At 42.2% G+C, this 24,052-nt stretch overlaps 2 protein-coding genes across 4 annotated transcripts in view; one reads left to right on the top strand and one right to left on the bottom strand.

Annotated features, from left to right (window-relative positions):
• vps8 (VPS8 subunit of CORVET complex) overlaps window positions 1-24,052 on the bottom strand; it is a 70,675-nt gene that overhangs the window by 33,230 nt on the left and 13,393 nt on the right. The window contains exons 3-16 of one of the 2 annotated variants that reach the window (XM_082556844.1): window positions 22,494-22,624; window positions 21,929-22,022; window positions 20,080-20,112; window positions 19,773-19,827; window positions 11,386-11,510; window positions 7,913-7,999; window positions 7,638-7,705; window positions 7,009-7,162; window positions 6,859-6,918; window positions 6,064-6,171; window positions 5,782-5,862; window positions 4,407-4,577; window positions 3,012-3,086; window positions 106-141 (exon numbers count right to left, since the gene is read on the bottom strand). In XM_082556844.1, coding sequence (XP_082412970.1) covers window positions 106-141; window positions 3,012-3,086; window positions 4,407-4,577; window positions 5,782-5,862; window positions 6,064-6,171; window positions 6,859-6,918; window positions 7,009-7,162; window positions 7,638-7,705; window positions 7,913-7,999; window positions 11,386-11,510; window positions 19,773-19,827; window positions 20,080-20,112; window positions 21,929-22,022; window positions 22,494-22,624 — 1,278 coding nt within the window. Of the gene's footprint in view, window positions 1-105; window positions 142-3,011; window positions 3,087-4,406; window positions 4,578-5,781; window positions 5,863-6,063; window positions 6,172-6,858; window positions 6,919-7,008; window positions 7,163-7,637; window positions 7,706-7,912; window positions 8,000-11,385; window positions 11,511-19,772; window positions 19,828-20,079; window positions 20,113-21,928; window positions 22,026-22,493; window positions 22,625-24,052 lie in introns of both variants that reach the window. The other variant, XM_082556843.1, reaches the window with a different exon arrangement.
• On the top strand, window positions 11,517-19,765 carry LOC309720200 (DELTA-stichotoxin-Hmg2b-like). Of its 2 annotated transcripts, XM_082556875.1 has the most exons (3): window positions 11,517-12,489; window positions 13,175-13,268; window positions 15,598-19,765. In XM_082556875.1, exons 2-3 carry the CDS (start codon window positions 13,201-13,203, stop codon window positions 16,022-16,024), a joined length of 495 nt encoding a protein of 164 aa, XP_082413001.1. In that variant the 5' UTR covers window positions 11,517-12,489; window positions 13,175-13,200; the 3' UTR covers window positions 16,025-19,765. The 2 variants fall into 2 exon arrangements, with proteins under 2 accessions (XP_082413001.1, XP_082413002.1); XM_082556876.1 differs by having other exon boundaries at window positions 11,517-13,268.

Genomic DNA, 24,052 nt, shown 5'->3' on the forward strand with positions numbered 1-24,052 from the left:
TAAGCAGAGACAGGGAAGGGCAAAGGTCAAGGTCAGGCCTACGCAATTCTAATTAAACAGTGATTGTTGCTGCTAATGGACAGATACTCAAACTGTCACACCCACCTCTCTCCAGTTCCGTAGAGTCATAATGTGAGCTGACTGAGGGGTGAGACAACATAACATTAGACAGTCAAATGGGACACGCTCAGTGTGTGCTCTTCTCTGAAATATGAAACTCTTCTGATTATTAAACCTCAAAACCCCGAAAATATACAATGTATACATAACTGATAGGTCCTAGTCATAGTCCACCGAGGACAATGACTGTCTTTTTCTGTTATGACTCAAACTTTATTAGATTTTAATATTAAAACAACAACAAAGAAACAAAGAAACAAAAAAACAAACAAGCCAGAAGACAGAGTGGACAAATTGAGAATCGATGCATATTTCCACCCAAAGAAAAAGATCCAAAACAACATAAATACACAATGATGCCAATGTTTCACACAGACCCAATTACAGCTTTCCTATTTAGTCCGACCTTAACTAATGAAAAGTAGTTAGCCCATTTGTCGTTATAGTCGTCCAGTCTATTCAGCAGTCTATAATCTTTCGTAAGCTGCCACTTGTCCCAAAGAGTCGATGAGGCCTCCACTCTTTCACCAACAGCTTCCTCTCCAGCATAATCGCCGTTTGTACCCAGCAAGAGGAGTGGGTAAGTGACTCAAAGCTGAAGGGTCTCCTAATACGTAAAGACTGTTCATGAATGGGACCTTGACCTACAACCTTCTCTACTACGGTGTGAATATGAATCCAATGATCTTGGACTTTGACGCACCCCCAAAGCAAATGTAAAAGAGTGCCACTTCCCTGCTGGCGCTTCCAGCATGCATCATCAGTCGCTCGACCCACCCTGTGCAACCGTGAGGGTGTCCAGTATAATCTATTTAAAATCTGAAATGGGAACAATCTTGAGTTCACGTGACATTTTTTTCAGATTCCTGAGGATGCCATTCCTCCACTGTAAAGCCGTTAAGTCCATTTCCCACGTTCTTTTGAGGGACAGTGTGTTAGGATCAGAAGCTAATAAAAGCGTTTTGTTCGCCTTGTAATCGGAAGGTTGCCGGTTCGAGCCCCGGCTCGGACCGTCTCGGTCGTTGTGTCCTGACACACTTCACCTGCCGCCTACTGGTGTTGGCCAGAGGGGCCGATGGCGCGATATGGCAGCCTCGCTTCTGTCAGTCTGCCCCAGGGCAGCTGTGGCTACAACTGTAGCTGCCTCCACCAGTGTGTGAATGTGTGTGTGAATGGGTGGATGACTGGGTGTGTAAAGCGCTTTGGGGTCCCTAGTGGGGACTAGTAAAAGCGCTTTACAAATACAGGCCATTTACCATTTAAAGGGAACTTTGCGGATAAACCAAATGTATTGGTCATCAAATGGCTTCGTTGCAGGTCTTTCCAAAATCCCTGCCTAGGTAAATCAAATTCTTCTGCAAGTTTTCCAAATGATTTAAATATACTGTTTTCATATAGATCCCCCAGCACTGTTACACCTCTCTGGAACCAGAGCTTCCAAAAGAAGGGTAATTATGGGATCTGGTGGTGGGATTACACCCAATACCAGCAGACTGGTTGAGATATGGGTCAAAGTTGAATAATTTGGACATTCTTTTCCATACTTCTTTCAAATGAGAAAATACCGGCTGTGATTGGACGTGGGGGGGCAGATTAGTTGATAAGCTATATAATGGTGTAAATGGCGAGCAAGCAGTACTTTCAATGGAAAACCAAGGAGGCGCTTTCTCAGGGGGTAAGAAGCAATGTGCCAGATGCCGAAGAGAAAAAGCATAAAATATAAAAGTAGATTAGGCATCCCTAACCCTCCTCTGTCCACTGGTTTCTGCCGTTTTCTCAGATTCAATTAAGCTTTTTATTACTCCATGTAAATGCTTTACAGAGCTGGTCAAACTGTTTGGTGTATTTCAAAGGAACATGAATTGGCAGAGCCTGCAACAAATAGTTGAACTTGGGTGTACATACCATTTTGATTACGTTTACCTTCAAAAAAAATACATCTGAGACCAGCGATCAAGATTCTCATATCGCTGAGTAAAGGTTCAAAATTTATCTTTATCAGGTCTGACAGATGAGGCGGGAAGACTGTCTTAATGCTGCATTTCCTCAACACCGAAGCCAATTCACAGAAGAGGCACCTTCAGGGTTTGAACACTGTTTGAATGGAAGAATGAGCCAAAGTCACACCTGAGCAATCAGCAGAGTCCAGCCTGCACACTTCTATCAGTATTCACATCCTCATTAACAGCAGCAGTCCGGTTACAACCACAAACGCCTTTTTATAACATCTGTCACAGATGTTTTTGTTTTCGGAGCGGGCAGCGCATCTAAGAAGGAACCAGATTGACTTGGTCGTTCAGTCTTTGTTAACTTTGTTTTTGAGAAACACTCATGAACTGTTCAAGTACTTGCACATGATGTTCTGTCACCACTGATTCTCATCAGTGTTGAGATGTTGCACGCGTTGGAGACGGGGATGGAGTTATTAACTTTGTGTGACTGTAATAAATAACTGTCATTTGTAACATTACTGTTCTGATCACACAACACAGAGATGAACTCGTGGCACACAACATGACCCAGTCAGGAGAGCCAGCGCTCTCTGAACCTGCCATTTCTGTCAGATCTGCCTCCATCTCACCCTACCCATGGCATGCTTCTCTTTCACACTACCGACTGCATGTCCTTCTTCACTATATCCACGAGCCTCATCCGTGATCTCCCTCTTTTCCACCTGCCTTGCAGCTCCGTCTTCAACATGCTCCGTCCAGTAAATCCACCGTCCCTCCTCTGCACATGTCCAAACCATTTCAGCTTCAGCTCCCTGACTTTGTCTCCAAACCACTGAGCCTGAGCTAAAATGCTTCCATTGATAAATAACAAAAGTTTTCATCCATGGTGATGATATAACAGATGTATAGAACAGAAAGGTAAATAGTACAAAACAGTACCTTGGTGCCCAAATACACAATCTGTCCTGCGTAGCTCGAGACTGATTGGTAACAAGCCTTTTCTCCAACTAAAGCCTGAAACACAAACACAGATGTACAGCCAAAAGGTCAGTGGTGAACTCACTGACAATGCTTTCAAACACATTGTTATTATTTTCTCAGGAATTCTGGGACCAGATCCTGAATCACAAGAATTTAGAAGATATGCAGGTGTAATTAATAGAGAAGGTAACCAGGACCTGATTCATGCAACGCTCTAGGTTCAGGTTCAAAATCTGTTCGCATGTTTGCATGAACAGAACTCGATATGTTAAAATCAGGAAGTGTCTTTGTGTTTAAATGAGCAACTATCCAAACGTCCTGTGCTGACCTGTAGAGCTACATTTACTGATAACTGCTGTGCTCATGGTGCCGAGTGAAAGCCACTGAACCTCGTGTCACTCCTGTCCCTGTGCTCCGTGTTCCCTCTGTTCACTGTCAAGTCCGTGTCTCTGTCGTGTGCTTCCTGTTTTATTTTGACGGTGCCGTGTTTTCTCTGCACCTGTCCTGGTCCCACGTCTCCAGTCAATCTCGTCTCTATGTTCCCTCTGTCACCGTGTCGTTATGTCGTCGTGTTCGCTCGCGTCTCTGAGTCTGTGCCTACGTGTCGTATCTCCTGTCTTATTTTGATAGTCTCTGTCCTACATCAGTGTTGTGCCTTCCTTCGTCTCATCATGTCCGAGTTGTCTGAGCTGCGTTTCTTCCTGTTTCCCATCCTCTCGTGATCCTACCTGTATTTCGGTCCTCAGAGGCTCTTCGTGCTGCGTTTTCTCCCTTCGTCTTCCTGAGAGTGTCCTAGCTCGCTGTCCTGGTTTGTGTTGCTCCAGTTTCCTACTCTCAGGTTCCAGTTCCCAGTTTAGTTTTGCGTTTGAGGTTTGTTTTGTTTTTTGTAAATGTTTATTTCTAATGTGGAGTTTTTCCCAGCAATAAAGCTGCACCTTAACTTTAACTTCCTGTTTCTGAGTCCTGCGTTCGGGTCCTTCATCCTGCCTGCCACACAGCAGTTGCCATGACAACATGTCGTCATTATCAATAAAATAAAAGACAGTTAAATATTGCAGAAACTTGTTATAAATCTGGTTACCTGGATACCAAATGAATGATAAGGTCGGTTAATTTCTGGTTCCACATCTGTAACTTATTCTCTGGACAAAGTGACTTGTTTTGTGGTTTCTTCAAAGGCTGAATTTTGTTTTTGTTGGGTTTTTGCTGCATTATTACTAACAGAGAACTGTAGCAGGGTTTTGACTAACATTTTCATGAGTTTTGAATCTCAGATTCCCAAAAAACACGAACTATCAACATCTCAAATGAAAGCCTCAAACGCTGACCATGCCTTACAAACGAAACCCTCACCAGAGCCTGGGAGACGTTTCCTCCAGTTGCCAATGATTTGAAATGTCGGCTGTTATAGACCAGCTGCACCTGCTCCAAGTCCAGAGTCTCCAAAACCTCTTGGCTAGGCCGGTCCACCACGTGCAGCTTTTCGTGGCTGTCCACCAGGACCAGCGTACGGCTGTTAATCCACTGCAGAGACACAGAGGTACAGCAGGAAACAGACAGAGGGTCATATAAATGCCCATGACTCTGACGGGTGCAACGACTGTACAGCATTAAAAATGAGATGCACAAGTTAAAATGTATTTGGCATTTTTCTTAACCTACACAAGAAGTTTACACACAGGTTCAAATAGATTCAAACGCCATCGTAACGTCACTTCGATAAATGTCCCACCGCACCTGCACCTCAACCACACTACTCTGGCAGCCATCAGCACGTTTCTGGAACAATCCTGGCTGCATATTTGAGAGCTCATTTCAATTGGCTACAGATCCAGCTTTCCCTCAATCATATTAAAATAATCCATAATCAGACAATACACATGTTTAACTATAAACAAGTCTGCACTCATATTCTAACTCACTAGCCCAAACAACAAAGTACATTTTTACATTGGCTAAACACGCTGTGATTAATCTTAAACTTAAACAGTTTTTTATGCAGGCAGCAGAAACATGAGAAGGAAGAAGAGGAAGGATCGTGGATGCACAGGGCCTGCACAGTACGTACCACTGACACCCAGAATCCCACCAGCCACAGACCGACCAACCAAACGTAGCAGTTTGTGGACGACAGTCGTGATACCGAGTGATAGCAACATCAGGAAAAAGGAACAGGACAAGCTCAAGAAGCTCCGAGGGCTGAGAGAGGAGCTCTGGAAGACGTGGAGGTGAATGCAGCAGTGGTCCCAGTGGTAATTGGGCCACTTGGGCCAGTGACCTGCAAACTGGGCAGGTGGCTCCAGCAGATCCCAGGAACAACATCTGAGATCTCTTTGCAGAAAAGCGCAGTCGTAGGAACAGCAAAGATCCTGCAGAGGATCCTCAGGCTCCCAGGACTCTGGCACTGAGCCCCGCCCCGCTGGTGTTTGTCCTGTTTCACTACTGAAGACTTTTTGATGACGGGGACTGAAGTTTCTCCAACAGTGATGTCAGCTCAGCGTTTTATATTATCTGCACCAGAAAGTCTTTGTCCCAGGAAAACAGCAGAATGGAACTTTCTAATAAACCAGAGGTTCACTCCAGGAAACGCTGTCATCAGGAGTGATCGTATTTTACAAGAATAAACCATCCTGAAAGGTTTAAACTCCTAAATACATCCAGCACTCCTCTGCTGACCTGTGCATGAGTGAGTATGTGCCACTGTTGAGCATCTTCTCGGGGTACTTACACTTAGGCTGATGATGTCACAGCTGAGCTGGAATTGTCTCTGTTTGATGACGTGGATCGTCCCCGATTCCTCTTTCTTTACCTGAACAAACAGTGGTGGAGGAGAGAAACATGATCCCGGGATAACTGCTCTTTGACGGAAGTGTTTGCGCGCTTCAGAAATCAGACGTCTGGGAAACATTCAGTCCAACATTATTTAGTGTCAGCTTGTATCCTCGTAGCTTTAACATAGTAATGATTTACATCTACTGAAAGCTTTGATATATCACAGTTCAGCACTTACCAAGAGGAAGTGGACGGTATCTCCTTTGCAAAAAGCCAGGACTGGATTGACCATCTTCTGGACAGCAACAAACTGCCAGGCCAGCTGAGGAACGCTGGATGGATCCGACTAACAAAGGAGAACATAACACGACATCGGAAACAAATCTCACGGAGCGCCTCTGAGGGTGTGCCACGTTCCCATCACCACGTTGTTGGGGAGAAAACTCTGCCCTGTCCCGCTTAACTGTGACGTGATACTAAATAAAACGTAGACACGTTTTTGAAATAAGATCCAACCTTTAACTTCTTTAACTAAGAAGGAACAAAAAGGAGAGGAGCATGTAGAAGCACATCCACTGTACTGGGAAAGACACATATTTTGAACAGGGACCAGTGGCTGGTAACACCACCAGATAGAAATCCAACTTTCTAGTTGCAAAGCAAAAAAATGCTAAAAACAGCAGCTGAGTCACTTCGGACATGTTGGCAAGTTAAGAAATGAATGATGATGCTGAGTGTGAAACTGAGCCGTTCAAAGCATCAAAGCTGTTGATTTTAACGTCTCCTACGTGCTGACTGTCAGAGAGACACACGCTCGAGCAGAAGGCGATTCGAGCTGGAACGAGTCTTTCAGGACCTCTGGGCAGTTCTCTTTGTGCCTGCCTGGTAAACAAGGACTCGATAGCTCTGCTCTGCCTCTTGATTACAGCTCATGGTAAATGAATACAGCACAACAAAGTAGTGCCATCACATCTGACACGATGCCTCATCACGTCAGTGGATCTGACTCATACATGCAAACCGCACTTCATACCTTATTGTAAGGAAATGTCATCCAGACTTTCAGGGAGGGCTTTAATCCAATGACTAGAATCTGGGGTGAAAAGACAAAACCATCAGAACCTGATGCTGCACGAATGAGAACACGATTATGACCTGCGGACGACCTTTGGCATCTGCACACCTTAGTGAGAGATGCCATAGCGAGCAGAGAGTAGTGCGTGATGGGATGGTCTCTGAAGTCCGGAGGAGAACGCAAAGGTTCGATACAGCACACCTCCCCTTTAGAACCACTGAAGAGACATCGAGAGTCACATGACCGCATCCCCATCACCCTCCTGAGAACAAACGAGGGGAAAGCAGGGGAACCAATGAGAAAGATGAACATAAAAAAATCACCGAATCAGAGTCGAGTTAAAACGGCAACACTTGTTGCTGGTGGGATTACATGTGTTCATTTAAGAGGTAGAAGACCAAAAAGTTCTTTCAGCACCTCGGTTACAAAAAGCATCCTCCCCTCAGCCTGCTCATAGATGTACGTGTGGTATAAGTATGAAAATGCGAGGTCACCTCCTTCTTCAGTTATCACAAGATCTTTGAAAAACTTGACCTCTGACCTCGAGGTTAAAGTTACTACCTCATCTGAGATCTTTAGTAGATGCACCTATGCTATCAATTAGAAAATCCTCATTTCCAGCTATGCCAACAATACTCCGTCAGCTTTTCAGTGCTGAGGGGTAAAAACTGCTCAGGAACATAAAACCTGATGGTTGAAAATAACATTTCTGTAACATTTAAAGCCGAGTCGTTCACCTGAAAGCCAGCTCAAAAACAGATCCTCCACTGTCATTGCACACGGCAATAGTTGGGTCATCTGTGAACTGCAATAACAAGAAAGGCAAAAGAAGAACTCAGGACAGAAGTTAGACAGAAATCATCAGGGAGGAAACATTTGACATCTCTGAGCCGCAGGTAGAAAAATACAACCTTTGTTACAAATGTTTCCTTAGTAATAGTAGTGGAGGGGTGACGTTTGGTGACAACAACAAAACAAAGCTGACTTTGCAAGTGTGTGTGTGTGCATGGACCTTCACATGCAGAATGGCTGTCCCAGGAGGGTGGGCATCAGTGATGGTCCTCAGAAGCTTCCCATTGGCTAGATCCCACATTGTAATCTGATCGTGCAGACGGAGAGACGACACGAGGAAGGTGGTCATGAGCTCAAGTGAAAGCTGTGAACACATTCTGCAGTGCATTCCTGTCATATCAGCAACGCTGGTGCTAATTTTATTTTTGCTACGACCTTAATGTGTTTCTGAAATGGAGAATGAAGCAATGATTTAAAAGGCTGGAAATGAAACAAAGATGAACAAATCAATCATTTAATGATCGTTCTGAAAAAACTAGGCTAACACACGAAAATGCATTCGATTAATAGTAGAACGGACCTTATCCTGACAAAACAGTGTGCAAGTTTCACTCACACAGAGGATGACATGTGATCAACCTCACATTATGAGCGCCTGCTACAGTCCTAAATAATCCGTATAGTTAAAATGTGCAAATCTTTGCAAAGTAAAGATTTATTTAGGAAAATGCATTAACAGAAGGTTTAATGAAATGTGTCTGTAGCCCAACACAGGGCCACATAGCACTGGTATGGCTGGTGGAAGCAGATATTGGTAGGCTGTGTTACTTCACTATTAACTGCTTGACAAGCCACTCAACATTTGCAAAGCAGTAATGTTAGTGACGTCTTTTCTTTGTGTTACAATATTTTTGTATCATATTTCCCCATTTCTGCATCAGTGTATTTTGATTCTGCCAATTATGGTATCCAACCTGCACATTAAAAGACAACAAGTAATAAACAATTACAAATACACATGAACCACACTAACAAATATAACCTGTCCAAAACAGGGATTCTTGTTCCTTTGATCCTTGTATTGGTGTTATTTTAAATTCAAATAAAATGTTAAAAAACGTGGTGTCTAACCCGATACTAGTTCATGCAGTTATTACGTCTAGTTTGGACTACTGTAATCAGGACCCATACAGACCTTATGGGACCGTATCACCCCAGTCCAGCACTTTGCGCTCAGACTGCTGGTTTACTTGTGGTTCCTAGAATATTTAAACAGGAGGTAGAGCCTTCAGTTTCCAGTCTCCTCCCAGTGGGAACAGCTCCCAGTTTGGATTCGGGAGAAGACACCCTCTTTGTTGTGGAGGGAGGGGCATCCATCATAATCAACTATAACTTCACAAACAGTGTGTTTGGATTTCCCAAGGAGGATGTCGAACAGAATGCAGTAATTTGCAAAATATGCCGTAAAACTACTGCTAAAGACAGCAGTGCAGTGAACTGATCCTATTAGCTGAAAATGTTTTAAAGTGTGCACGTCAGCGTCCCCCCACACACTAAAGAAAACGTTAAACCAGCTGTGACACCTGTGACTGTTCTTCAGGCGTTTTCTAGACTTTTCTTTCTGTAATTTGAGGTCATCAATATTTTACAATTTTCATATGTTATAATCACAAAGGAGCACGTTTTTAATTTGAATCGGATTATTTTGTCTTGTGAATTTGCCACGATCAGGACGAAGCGCACGGATTCTAATTATTCATCATCTGTTCACTTATTTTAACATTTTATTGGGATTATAAAGTTCAAAAGATCACCAGCACCGACACACTGTTGGGTTAGTCATCATCACCCACACGCTGGCTGACCAGCCATCTAACCTTTGGTCAGAAAAGCGTCAGGAGGTAATGGTACTTCATTTAGAAAAGTGTGAGTTTTCATCTTTGGCATCATCCTGTCAGCATGGTGAAGTTCAGTGTTTCCCCATGAAGCATGAAAATGCTGTAACTCACCATGAAACAGGAAGCTGTTGTTCCTAGATCAGGATTCTTAAGTGAAGGCTTTCACTGTGTTAATGAGTTTGCTACAGACTGTGGTAGCAGCTAGCTCCATATTTACGTCTATCTGCATGTGAACCAGATGTTTGTGAACAAGACATTAGTGTTAATGAGCTGTTAGCTGTTAGCATTAACTCATATGACCTTCCTGGGCAGCGTCCTACTCTACAAATCAGACTTCAGATACACTGACAGTGGGGACACACACACTGTTGCATGTGTATGTGAGTGGAACAACCTGGCGTACAGGAAGGACATCACTCACTTTATCATCTGATGTGAACTCAACCACCTACACATCCACACTAGTGAGAACTCCCATCACAGTGAACATGCACGGTTTTGGCACTGATGTCGTGGACAAGTACAAATTCCTGGATGTTCACCTTCACAATAAACCGGACTGGTCAGAAAACACTCCAGATCTGTACGAGAAAGGACAACGTCAGCTCCTGTCTTCCTTCTCTCACTCCAACCAGTCGCAGCAGATGGCCCCGCCCCCCTGAGCCGGGGGTTTCTTCCTGTTAAAAGGGAGTTTTTCCTTCCCACTGTGGCCAAAGTGCTTGCTCACAGGGGGTCACATGATTGTTGGGTTTTTCTCTGTATGTGTTATTGTAGGGTCTACTGTGAAGCGCCTTGAGGCCACTGTTGTTGTGTATAAATAAAATTGAACTGAAGCTCTGCTGGGCAGGCTGAGGTGTGCGGGACTTTTTCAGTGACGCTCCTGCAGTCTTTTACCTTCTAACACCTTTGTACAGGTGACAACTCCCCTGGTGGGAAGGTCATCCCTTCATCCCAACAGCAGTCACACTGTAAAATACAGATAACTGCTGAAATATATGTACATCATCACTCCCACTGCACTTCATGTGCACATAAAAAATATCGAGTTCTAGTTACTCTTGGAAATCTTTTTTTGCCCAAATTCAATTTTTCTTCCTCACTGTTGTGCTGCTATAGTCCCCACGGTGGGATTCATAAAGTCTATTTATATCTGTCTATGCATCTCTCTATATATGTACTTATCCAGCCATCGTTCAAATTTGGCAGCTTAAGGTAATGTTTTTAAAAACAATAAAAAAGACTCTTAAAGTCTGTCCTAAACCAAAAAGGAGGGCAGCTGTTTTGAATTATTTTGGCAGCAGTTTTGTTGTAGCTAATCAAATTTCTCCCAGAGATTTCATCTGACCACCATGAGCATTGGTGAGTTCAACCTAATGACCCTGGCGATGCTAAATTGCGAAGCATGTGAGTTTGTTTTTTTTAACTGAAGGACACGTCTGTGATGTCAAATTTGGATTATTCACTACAGGACATTAAATTGTTAAAAACATCCTAAACCTTACAACTGATAAAATCATCTGTTTCTATATGAAATGTTCAGTGTTAATATCACATACAGGAACACATCATTAGTGAGTGACCTCATACACCACCCACTGGCCACGGGTAGTAACAACAGTTAGAAATCATCCACCCGACTACAGCAAACACCTCCACAGTGTCAAGTCACGACATGCACTGAGGTGAAAGGGCCCTATGATTTAACTGTTATTATATCATCATTACTATTTGGCAGCTTTAACAAAATAAACTGTAAATTAGTGGCAAATAAAGTCTATTTATCTTGTCCTAGTACCTGTCCTTTGGCAAACCCGCAAAGAAGTCGTGAGCAGTCATGGTTGATGCTCAGGGCAGAGACGGCGCCAAACTCTGCTCCAGTCGTCTTGGTACCCAGACAGAGCCGCAAGGCCTGGTTGGTATCTGGAGAGGAAGAGGCCGTTTAGCTGACAGAGCAGGAGAAAAACAGGCAAAAGACACACTGAAAGTTGTCCCAGTCCTCAGTTTTACGAGTGCAATACCAGAATTAAAAAGCACATAATTTAAACATAAAAACAAAACTGACACTAAATGAAGAGCCATAAAAGTAATCAAAGTACTGTAAATAAAAATAAACAAATGAAACCAAATAACATGCCAAACCAAAATGCACACAAAGAGTGATGTTTCAGGCTGAACACCAGACGAACAACATTCAGGAGGATCTGACAGACGTGGTCATACCTTTTCCTGCTCAGGCATCATAATGTCAGCAACACAGAGAGACACTGATCAGCCCTGCTGCAAGTTAAATACTGAGCAAATTCCAGTTAAACCACATCACAGTTAGAACATCATCCCTGAAGCCTCTGTTCCTGCGTGTGTGTTTGTAAATTCGCTTATTAGCAAGTGTTGTGTGTCTCTGAAATAACAGTGAAGTTTGCCTGGCAGAATGCTGTTACTGAAGTTACACATCTGTCATGTTTAAAAGGGACTTCTGCAACATTTTATAAAGTAGAACCAAAGCAATGATGCTAAGACGAAATAAAGACAGAAATGCATGACTTCATCTCTTTTAGGGAAATCAAACCAGCTTAAAAGCTCAGTGGTGTTTATGTGCGGCAGTGTGCGTAACACACGCTGTAAAGCAGTACCATCCTGAAGTCCCACCTTGTACAAACATTCGATAACCACCTTAAAGGTTCCACCAAAGGCATGGATCCGTCTAACCACTGTTAGATACGGCAGAGAAACAGAGGGGTGGGACGCTCTGAACATGAGATAAGGAGTCAGGTGGTACGTTGTGATTACCTGAGTCAATATAACCTGGTGTGATAACAGCTAATGCACAGTGGGACTCGTTCATACCCGGACTAACAATCCGTTTGCTCAAACTGTTTTTGTATTTTTCAGTGATACAAAGGTAAGTGTTCCACTATGGTTCAAACTTACCTTTACTGATGTGAGCTAATGATGCTGTTTGTGGCTTCATTTCCAGGTAATATCTGGCTTTCAATACCAGATTTTCTGCACCACATTTATTCATTGATTAGTCTTATTTTGCCAACTACTTCATCTGAGTGTCATTTTATAGTCTGGATATTTGGCACAGTCAAAGTTTGAGTCGACCGTCTGACTGGTTAGATCCTTATTTGGAACTTAGGTTGCTAAAATAAAACATGCATACATTAATATAAGCATGCTTTATGTAATACAAATTAAAGGTGCTAAGTAAATGTAAACTAACAATGACAGCTACATATAAAAGATACATTTGAATAATTACTTAATCCATCAACATGTCTACTGGGCCCCAGCCCAGCAAGACTGTCTTATATTATCAAGACTTTCATATTAAACGTCATCAATTCATCTCTCTTAATTCTTGTTCCACCATTGGCCCACTTAGTCAACTGTCATTGTGAATTCAGATGATAACTTGTGATTTCACAGAAAACAGGTCTGCATTTTCTATTTCCAGGCCTCACTCGTGTAATTCTAGCCACTGTCACCACATCATTAAGCAAAACACAGCTCACTACGTTTGACGACTGTGTCTTCCCTTTAAAAATGGTGATATAAGTGAAAGGCTATGTTCTGATTCACAGCCTCCTCCTGCCATCACATCAACACGATGCCTCATCGCAGCTGTTCTGTTGAGATTAACAACAACTCCGGCTACTACACTCTGGCCAATCCAAGGTGCGGTGTTACTTCTGTACTTTCCATCTGATGCAAGTTTCAAGAATGGGTTTAATGCAACATAAATCATCTTTTGCTGCCAATACAAACAGTCTAAAATGCTCAAATCTACTCAGTATGCACATGGCAATACTGCAGACACTTGTGATGTTCTCAATTTAGTAAGTAAGTAAAATTTATTTAGATAGCGCTTTTCACAGGTAAAAAAAATCAAAGTGCTTTACAACACAGGAAATGGCAATATAAAACAATATGACAGCAAATCAATGATGTCATTATGGTCCAGTTCTCTATGTAATGTTTGAGTTTTAGGGGAATTTGCAAATATTGAGAGAAAGAACCAGAAGGCTGTCGGTCATGAGTTTTACAAACTGGCTGCGATGGTCACTGGTGCAGGGACGACCTCATTGGCTGTTGGTTTCAGCACGCCATGTGAGGAACACAGTCATGCTGTTGAGGATGCAGCAGAGAAGTTGTCGCCTTTATTTAGACATGAATTCTCCAGATGTGCTGCTCCAGAACAAAAAAGACGCTGTTGGTCATTTCTGCCATATCGTTACAGTAAAGATGCAACTGCTAGTTAGCCATTAGCATGCAGAAATCCTGTCAGCCCTCATGGTGAACCATGAGACGGTTCTTTGAGTTCATGTGCTGTCGAGCCAAGAAAAAGTAGTCAAGATGATGATGTGACCCAAGCCACGATGTATAAGACGGCTGCAGAATGAAACCCACACACCTAAAGCACAGTGGTGTGGTGGTTAGCGACATTGCCTAACATCGGAAAGGTCCTGGGTTTGAATCCATCAGCTTTCTGGGGCCATTCTGTGTGCAGTCTGCATGGGTTTTCTGGCTTCCTCCCACAGTCCAAAACCGTGCAAATGAAGTTAACTGGTGACTCTAAAGTGGCTGTAGGTGCTAATGGTTCTCTGTCTCTTTATGTTAGCATGAGATAGGTTGGGGACATGTCCTGTTCAGGGTGTACTCTGTCTCTTGTCTTATGAAAGCCTGAATAAGCTCCAGCCCAACCATGATGGATGACCACGTCAATAATTATAGTTGGTTATAATCTTTTTAAACCTTTGGGTTTATCATTGTTGAAAACTTATTTACAAGCACAAATATAATAAAACTGTGGCAAACTTTGCAAAATCCAACACAGCCAGTGCACATCTGAGCAAATGGAAAGAGGAAAAGTGTTTGTTTTGCAAATTCTTACCAAAGTAAAATCCTAAAATGAATGAATCCATTACTTGCATCAGAAGTTCTTCAATGATCTGCATAAGGGTGGATAGAAAATAATGATCCAGCACATTTTTATGGACACTTGTGTAGCTTGCCTGTAGCTTCATGTGGGAGGTGAAAAACAGCAGCTCAATGTGTCACTTTTGAGGTGGATTAAATGCACATTACTCCTGATGATGGTAAACAGCACACTATTGTGCAAAGGTGTCAAACATCCGGCCCGTGAGATCATTTCATTGGTCAGTTATTAACGGCCTGTCGGTATGTGGAAATCAAATCATCAGCCCTACTGAGAATCCATGTGGGCAGGGCTGGGACTATTTTAATGGGCACACCATGCAGGCATTCACATGCAAAGACCATTATGTGACAGCACGTATGCCATAAACATGCAGAACATGTTTACTTTTCTACAAAAACATGCAGAAAAACAGTTAAATATGAAATTTCTTTACACTGACAGAAAGGAGCGTCTCACCCATTACTGATCAAAATGGGCTGTATGTGAGTCTGACACATGTGCTCTAGATAGTCCAAAAACATGAATCCACTGCAGCAAAAACACCATCAATCCTCTACAAGCACAGCAAAGACAGCACACCTACACAATCATTATGGGCAGAATCACTAACGCAAAGGTAGGAAGAAGAAATCCCACAGTGACGTTTAAGCAGAACGTATGCTAACCCCAACCAAGCAGTCCAAGAGTATGTTTGTGTGTAACAAAGCTGATCTCTCATCTTTAGCCCTGCTGCTTCCTGTTTTGCACTTTTATTCAATTTATTAAAATGAAACTCCTCCATACATTCGCCCTATAAGGATAAGGGTTGGAGCACGTATGTGGGTATAAGTTTATTGTTACTTTTGTTGTGTAACTTCAATAATGCGAATGAGAAACCAAAAGCGTCACAGCCCTGTTGGGTTGTTCAGCTCTTACAATACTGTTGTGCATGCAATGTGTCCTATTGACTGCATTATTGTTACATAGTTTAGACAAACAGTGTTTACTTATTGGAAAGTATAACCAGAAGAACTGGTCAAAGTGTTTCTGTTAGACCCATCTAACACACTGTGTCTCCATGCTTAGGGCTTTCAGTGAGAGTGGCAAATGCGAGGTCCCTTTGCCACCCATGGTAGGTCCCTGCTCTGAAGCCAGTGCACTGTTCAACAAAGTCACTGGCAGTGCAACTGGAGCAGTTGGAGTCTTCACCTATGACCTTGTCAACCCTGACATGAACGACTATAGCCACATCATGGCTGTCATGTTCTCCGTGCCGTATGATCGAAGCCTCTACTCCAACTGGTTTGCCGTGGGGATCTTTGACAAAGGAACCGACTGTGACTATAATCTTTATGACATCATGTATAATGGGAGTGAAAATAGTTTCGTAAGAGCCAAGGCTGACGGGTCCTGCATTTCTTATGGAGGTGACTACGTTATTGTCAGTGCCTCCATGTCTGATTCAGGTGAAGCAGTCCTGAGGGTGGATGTCAATGACACAGGGATGTACTAACACAACAGACGCAAGATGTTACACAAGTAAAACAATCACTGGCATCCCACTACGTATCTGCAAGGGTCAATCAACTGGTAAAACTGGTCACTTGCTAAAGTGCTGATTTCAGTGTAAACGAGTGCATGCCGTTGTATACTCAAGAGTGCTTTCTCTAGACTGATTCATGAAAGATTTGTATGTATCAAAAACAGGTTTTCTTTGTAACCAGTGTATAACGTAACAATAAATCTAAACCTTTACCTGATTTAAATTTGTCCCTCTTCTGTTCAACATCACCTCCGGATTCTGCAGAAGTATTTCTCTGTTTATTATCTCAGTCTTTAGGTCCATTCTGTCGAACGGTGGGCCTCAAATATACACAAGATCAAATTCCCTTTCAAACCGACACTAGGACCACTAATGGTGATGGAAGGACCTCGAGCTGTTCTGAACACTTTCAGTGCTAAAGAGTCAACTTGGAGTCAACTGAAACGCCAGGCTGTTTTGAACATTTAAAAACACCCAAACTGTTCTCCAGGGTGAGAATGTCAAAGGGCGCTGTAGCATCCTGAGATGATTCAGCAGAAATGAACAAAAATGTTTGGTGCGTGCCAGGACGGCAGCAGCACAGAGGACACTGACAAAGTGTTGCCTCCTTCCTGATTCCCTGTGTTTTTGTATGTTCGTTACACTTAACTGTTTCAGATCAAACAAATTTGAATATTAGACAAAGATAACACAAGTAAACACAAAACGCAGATTCTAAATGAAGGTGTTTTTCTTATTAAGGAGAAAAACCCAAACATACCTGTGTGAAGCACTGATTGCCCCTGAACCTAATAACTGATTGGGTCACCTTTAACAGCAACGACTGCAATCGAGCCTTTGTGATGACTGGCAGTGAGTCTTTTACAGCACTTTTTGGCCCACTCATCTCTGCAAACTGTTTTACTACAGCCACATTCGGTGGGTTTTCAAGCATGAACCGCCTTTAAGGTCATGCCGCAGCATCTCAATCGGGTTCAGGTCAGGACTTTGTCTGGGCCAACCCAAAGTCTTCATGTTGGTTTGCTTTACCCACTCAGAGGTGGACTGGCTGCTGTGTATTGGACCTTTGTCCTGCTGCTGAGCCCAAGGGCACAATGAATGAAATACGTAAGAGCGATACAGTGATAAATGAATAGTTATCCTTAAGAACTATTTTCCTTTTTTTCACCGTTTCTCTTATCAATTTTGCACAATTGTGTCTAATTTACTTCATTTGTATTTGTCAGATCTGGTTTTTGCTCACCGGTGCCACACATGTATGTTCTATCTTTTATGTGTTTTCTGTATTTGCTTTCCTTTACATCTTTACCTTTGTGTGTTATTGAGTAAATAAGACTTGTAGACTCAGCACTTCTACTACAAGTATAAATAAAAAAATTAAAAGAAAAGAAAGGCACAGCACACATAAAACAAACAAAACAAGACGAGAAAGAAAATAAAAATAGCAAATAAAATAAAGAACAAGTCAACGCCAAGTATCATTTTCTAAATTATTCCCTTCATAATGTCTCAGAAGCTCAGCTAAAGGCGACCACGTTTCTGCTGAGAAGGTGATTGGCTGCAGACTCCCATCTCTGCAGGACCTGTACACCTCCAGGACACTGCGGCGTGCAGCTCGGATCTCAGCTGACCCTTCTCACCCTGGACACAGTCTGTTTGACCTGCTCCCCTCAGGCAGGAGGCTCCGGTCCATTCGCACCAGAACCTCTCGCCATAAGAACAGTTTCTTCCCCTCTGCTGTTGGACACATGAACAATAACCGTATGACTGTTCCCGCCACTAACACATGACCCTACGCTGTGTTCACTGCATCATTTCATGTTTGGCACTGATCACCACCTGCACTCATGTATATATCTTTCAACGTAGCACTCTTAATTCTTATTCTCATGTATATATCCCATGTATATCTCATGCACATATCTTTCTACGTAGCACTTTTAATTCTTATCCCTACTTTTATTTTTTTTTCATGTCTATTTAAGTACTATTTATGACACTATGTTTGCACTGAAGCACCGCAGCAATTTCCTGCTCAACATTTGGCAATAAACCCCATTCTGATTCTGATTCTGATTAAGATCTGCTCCCTCTCCTCTGACAATAAGTAAGTGTGTCCAATTCAGCACATGATGATGCCTCCTGCACCCACCTATCACTTTAGCGTACATCTATTTTCTTCCAACACAAAGATATTCACCGCCTGGCCTGCAGGAGGCCAAAGTCGATCCATTTTAGCTGTGTGGAGCTAAAACCACAGTTCTCTGGATATATAACCAGCTCGTGGCAGTTATCTGACTGTGTGGTTGGACCAGTCAGTCCAGTAAGGAATATTAAACAGTGTTAAACCTGTTCTTTTTAAATGGCAAACACCATCACAAGTAAATGGACTGGTTCTTATACAGCACTTTTCATCCATTTACACAAAGTTGATTACACTGGAGAGCAACTCGGGCTTCAATATCTTGTTAGCATACATTAGCATGCTAACTGGAGCAGCCAGGGATCAAATCACCAACTTCCCAATTAGTAGATGATGTCTCTACGTCCTGAGCTACAGCCAATCCTACAGTAGTTGAAAAACGTGCTGAAACCTCTGTACTGTGGCTTTCCAAACACACATATCCTAATGCTAGAGTACAACTAAGGCGGTTAATATGCTGAAACCCGTGGACCTATCATCTGAAATGTACAGGCATGAAAATGGAAGTGCAGAGAGCTTCTAGCAGTCTACAAATCACAATGTAGTTACATTGTCCTGTAACTGTTGTTGCAATGATACTTACTGTGAAATGCACTTCTAATAATTGTGATCATGTTTCCTGATAACAAATGGTTACTTTGTGATGAAATAAATCAAATTCAATCCCATTTTTAGAAGCACAAAGACGGTCTTTATTCAAGCAAGTCAGGAGGTCAGTTGTGATGTACACAGGAAAACATCAGGACTTTGTGCAGCACACATTCTGCTTTTAAAATTTCATACAGTTCATTTCCCATTTGTAATGTGACGCTGAAGCCGTAGCAAATTTGCCTGTATGCTTTATTACTGCATCGCTACATTAATAAACGAATGCAAACGAACTGTAACTGATTAAAGACTGTGGAGCCACATATTCATCTTTACTGTAACAAACATTTTAGATTCCACAGATCTGTTTGACCAGTGTAAAGACACATTCATCGATGCAAAGGCAGCGCGTGCACTTTCATCAAGTCATCAGCATCTTCATGGCTAAATGATCCAACCTGGATTGACACATTCCACATGTACTCAAACTGATGCCAGTTTTTGAGCGACCTCACAGTTGCCCTGCTCCAAGCTGCTTCTTTACACTCGTGAAATGAGCTATCGCCCCCTTAGCGCAGAACAGTCCAACATGGTCCTACATGATGGCCTCTCTGTCTGCCAGTGCCACATAAAACGCTACCGTTAGCTGTGATGTGACAGTCACTGAGTATCCTTCATCTGCGTCTCAACAACACCAACGCTGAACGTAACATGCTGTAGTTGGCTAAACCACTGTTGTGTATCTTCAATACAAACATCTGCAGTCAAACCTAGATTCCTGTCAATCAGTAAGTCAAGTGTTTGGGGTTTGCTTCTATTTATGGGCTTCTTTCTGGTTCATTGGTGATAAAGTGATACAGTTATTCTCAAAGGGAAATATTGTTGACAGTGTAAATGTAAATAGACAGTATTACAGTTCAGACTTACCAAAGACCAAAGCCAGACCATGAGACGTTCCCACAGCAATGACACCCGACACTGTCTGAAGACACGGGGACGTACAGCTCAGAACAGACTACACATGGAAGCGTTTTCAGATAGACAAGTACAAATGACAAAACACATCAAGGCTCCAAGTGTGACTGCAGCTGACGGCTGTCATTACTTGTCAGGTTCTGCTATGTGCTGATCCACGTCTGTAGTATGTAAAATATTTTTAATTATTGATGCAGGTGTACATATTCAGTCACTACACACTCTTTGTGTTGAGATGAACTACTTAGTAAATACTCACTATAGCTGTTGGAAGTCCAGCGTCCACTTTGTCCTGAGTGAAGACACAAAATGTTTTAGTTAAGAGTAGGGATGGGTATCGAAACCCGGTTCTTGTTGAGAACCGGTTCCCACTGTTTCAATTCCTTGGGATTGTTTGTCATTTTTGCAAACGATTCCCTTATCGATTCCAGTCGCCCCGAATGACGTCAGCACGTTGCAGAGCGTCATTTACCTGGCAGGAAACACGGCGGCTCAAACGCTCAAAAGTTTGGTTATACTTTACGAGAACGGATGACAACAGGGCAACTTGCAATACTTGCAAAGTAGATATTTCATTTAAGGGAGGAAACACTACGAATATGCAAAAGCATTTGCTCACAAAACACACGATGACCTTAAATGAATGTCGTGTTTTTAATTCCATGAATCTCAACCCAGCAGCAGCGGTAACGTTTGCACGTCCTCTCCCGTTAATGCGGCAGGTAAATAATCAACAACAGTGCATATTATGTTAGCGCGATCTGCCTTATTACAAACCTGCCATTACTGTGCATTTAGTGACCATGATGAGAGAGAGTCTGGCTCAGATGCTGGCAGCTCTCGCTGCAGGCTGCCGGTAGCGTCTCCTTTCAGGCAGGATAGACGAATGTCACCGAGCAGAGACTCAGTTTGTGGTCAAAGGCTTGCAGCCGTTTGCCACAGCAGGTGATTTTCAGTAAGTGAATGTGTTTAATTGTAGGCAGGGACATTACTGGATATTCTTGTGTAATTGCTACAGAAGAATATTTATTTTATTATTTTACATTTACAATTTTTTCCTGGGGGCCCTGTGACACCACATTGAAGAGCCGTAGGCTGGATCTCTTAAGATCTCACTGTTGGGTTTGTAAGGCCATGTTACTCCTAAATGTCTGTCTTGTTCAAAGAGAAGATATAAAACAAAGTTCTAAGCTAATCGATTTGTGAAAATCTTATCAATACCCATCCCTAGTTAAGAATGAGGAACGTTTGAAATTCAGATTTTGATTCTGCAGCTGTGTTATTCATTTTCTGTGCTAAACTCTTTCAGATTGCTCGTAGAGATAAAAACCCACTCGAGTATTATAAAGCTGGGTAAGAAGTCTTAGACTAGGTTAAAGTACAGACTTGAGCTTTGGGTCAAGCAGCTCTTATGTTAGGATAAGACTGTAAACATGTTGTGTGTCTGTGTTTCTGTGATTGTGTAAATGCAGCTTTACATTTTGAGGACACACTCTGGTTTCAGGTGAGTTTCACAAAGCGTCAGTATGAATGAAATCAAACACGATGATTTTCTAGGGCAGACTTTCCGTTTGAATTCATTTTTTGAAATGATAAATAATGCATCACACGGATGCAGTGATGCTCTTAACAAAGAAAGAACATATTTTGTGCTCTTCCAGGTTTTTTAGTGCTGCTCAGTGAACACCACCCTGATTGATTTAGCCACCGACTTGCTGTTATCTCCGACAGATTCATTGTTTCATTTGTGTAGCTTATTTATGGCCGGCTTCACCTGCAGAGCTCCAGTGAACAGTTACTAAATGAAAGGTCAACACTTATCAGCTTCATTTGCTTTGAATTAAGAGAACAGGTCTCACCTGGGTATTTAAAGGTTTTGCAGTCACCTATTTAACTCATTCTCTGCCTCTGACGATGGAGGACTGTGTTTGGAAAGTTGCACATTTTTGTTAAACCCCGTCGAGCAAAGCTAAACATATACAATGTATACAATTCTCTGTGGTGGTGTCCAGAGTTACAAAGTTACCACAAACCAAAAAAGAGTGTGGAAACATAGGAACTGGTTTGTATGTAGCTGTGATGGTTGTGGATGTGTGTTACAGCCTTACAGCAGCAGACACGATCTGTGCAGAGATACCCTTCAGCAGGCTGTGTCGAAGGACACATCCATGAACTGTTGAACTCATGTCCACGGTCCTCTTCCTTCTTTAACACAGACACATAAAAACAGAGGTAAAGAAAAGCAAACACACAAACAAATGCATTTATTAACTTAACTCCATGCACTCACACTGGCTGGCTGCTTCTCCTGCTATCAGAACAACGTTGTTTCCTTTTCCGTTACAGCAGCAACTACCAAGCAGTACCCGACACACTCAAGACACACCTTTAATTTATACTCCTAAATAAAGCTTCTACATAAAGCGTTTAAAATTTGGACTAATTGCAAATTAAAATTACTGACAAATTGAAATATTTGTATGTATTGATTTTAGTCTGATTCTTCAGATCATCACTTTTCTTTTTTCTCTACATAGAAATGTAAGAATAGCAATTTGTGTGTGTGTGTGTGTGTGTGTGTGTGTGTGTGTGTGTGTGTGTGTGTGTGTCTGTGCGTGTATGTGTGTGTGTGTGTGTGTGTGTGTGTGTGTGTGTGTGTGTGTGTGCACATGCCGTTTAAGGTGTGATGGGTCTCCGCTGTCAGAGCTGGCCAGAGAGGAGGTCTCGCAGGAGTGAGCATCCATGTTGTCTGTGTTTAGGATGCAGGTGTCCTCCAGTACAAACGGTTCCTCCTCATCCTCCAGCTGCAGCAGAGCACAACATTACAGTTAATACTGGAGAAATGTCCCTCTGTGATTGTGTTTATATGTCTGTGACTGCAGCAATACTGCACAGATGAGAGAAGGCAGATTTCCTGTGATGCGTGCCTTAAAGGGCATATGTTGCTCAGCGATGCCACCGAGGCTTTGGTTCTTTCAGACGTGCTGGAGTTTACTGACTGATGTAACGGTGGCCGTGCTTTTGGCCCCTCTGCTTTGAAACAACCTGCAAGAGGAGACTTTCAAACTCTCCTTTCAGAAACGTGCTGTCACTTAATGTAATCACTGTCTCTTCTTCTGTCTGTCTTCTATTTTTAACTTTCTAAAGCAGACCTGGGAAATGCAGAGCAAGAGGGCAACATCCGGCCATGGGCTGGCCAGGACCGGCCCACGTGAGCTGGGATTCACATGTAAATAAGTTTACATCATGGAGTTTGTCTCATTTCAGCCATCAAACATTTAGACTGAGGTTTTAGCCATTTCTGATGAAGTTATCCCGTCTTTCACAGCTCCACCTCAGACACTGACCCAACAGTGTCTCATGTCCCTGTGCCTGCTAACCCAACTAAAAGCTCAGATTAATAATGTCCCCAAACCAAAAACACCAAATCATAAACCACAATATAAAAACTAGAGATGGCACGATACCACTTTTTAATGTCCGATACCGATATCATAAATTTGGATATCTGCCGATACCGATATGAATCCGATATAGCGTATTTGGTAATCAATAAAACTGTTTTTTAATATCTTGCTGCATTTTGTATAAGTTCATACTCAAGTTTAAAAAACAAGAGACTGAAGCTGTTCTGTTAAACCTGTATGCAAAAAACACACTGCAGCCAAAACATTTCATAGTTCAGCAACACTGATCAATCTAATAAACTTAAACCTGCTCCATCCTCCCTGTTCTGGTGTTTTACAGAGTACTTAGTGGAAATATTAAGCAACCCAACTAATAGGGTTCCAACTCCCAGCAAAAATATTGGGGAACCACCCCCCGCCCTTAATCGATGTAATCAACTTTAATTTAATGCAAGTGTAAAACAATGCACAGAAATCAATTATTTTTCTACAATATTTAAATATTCAATTCAATTCAACTTTATTTATATAGCGCCAAATCACAACAAAAGTCGCCTCAAGGCGCTTCATAGATTCAACATCTTTCTTCAACAGAACTGCAGACTGCACAGATGGTATCTTCCCAAAGGCAAAAGTACTGTAGCTTACTAGATTAGATTTGATATACCTTTATTAGTCCCACAAGGGGAAATTAGGGTGTATATTAGACTTATTAGTTACTATATACAATAATGGATTTCTATACATTTCATCAGGTGACCACTTTTGTTGTAAGATTCAGATAATTATTTATTCAAAGCTTTTAAATGACATAACAAAGAAAAG

The sequence above is a fragment of the Aulonocara stuartgranti genome (genome assembly GCF_965226115.1).
Source record: "Aulonocara stuartgranti genome assembly, chromosome: 13".
Taxonomy (NCBI): Eukaryota; Metazoa; Chordata; class Actinopteri; order Cichliformes; family Cichlidae; genus Aulonocara; species Aulonocara stuartgranti.

Excerpts from the sequence above, each read along its gene's own strand:
- LOC309720200 (XM_082556876.1), top strand. The coding sequence starts at position 13,201 with ATGCCTCATCGCAGCTGTTCTGTTGAGATTAACAACAACTCCGGCTAC. Across the intron at positions 13,269-15,597 it reads TACACTCTGGCCAATCCAAG|GGCTTTCAGTGAGAGTGGCA; the intron begins GTGCGGTGTTAC and ends CTCCATGCTTAG.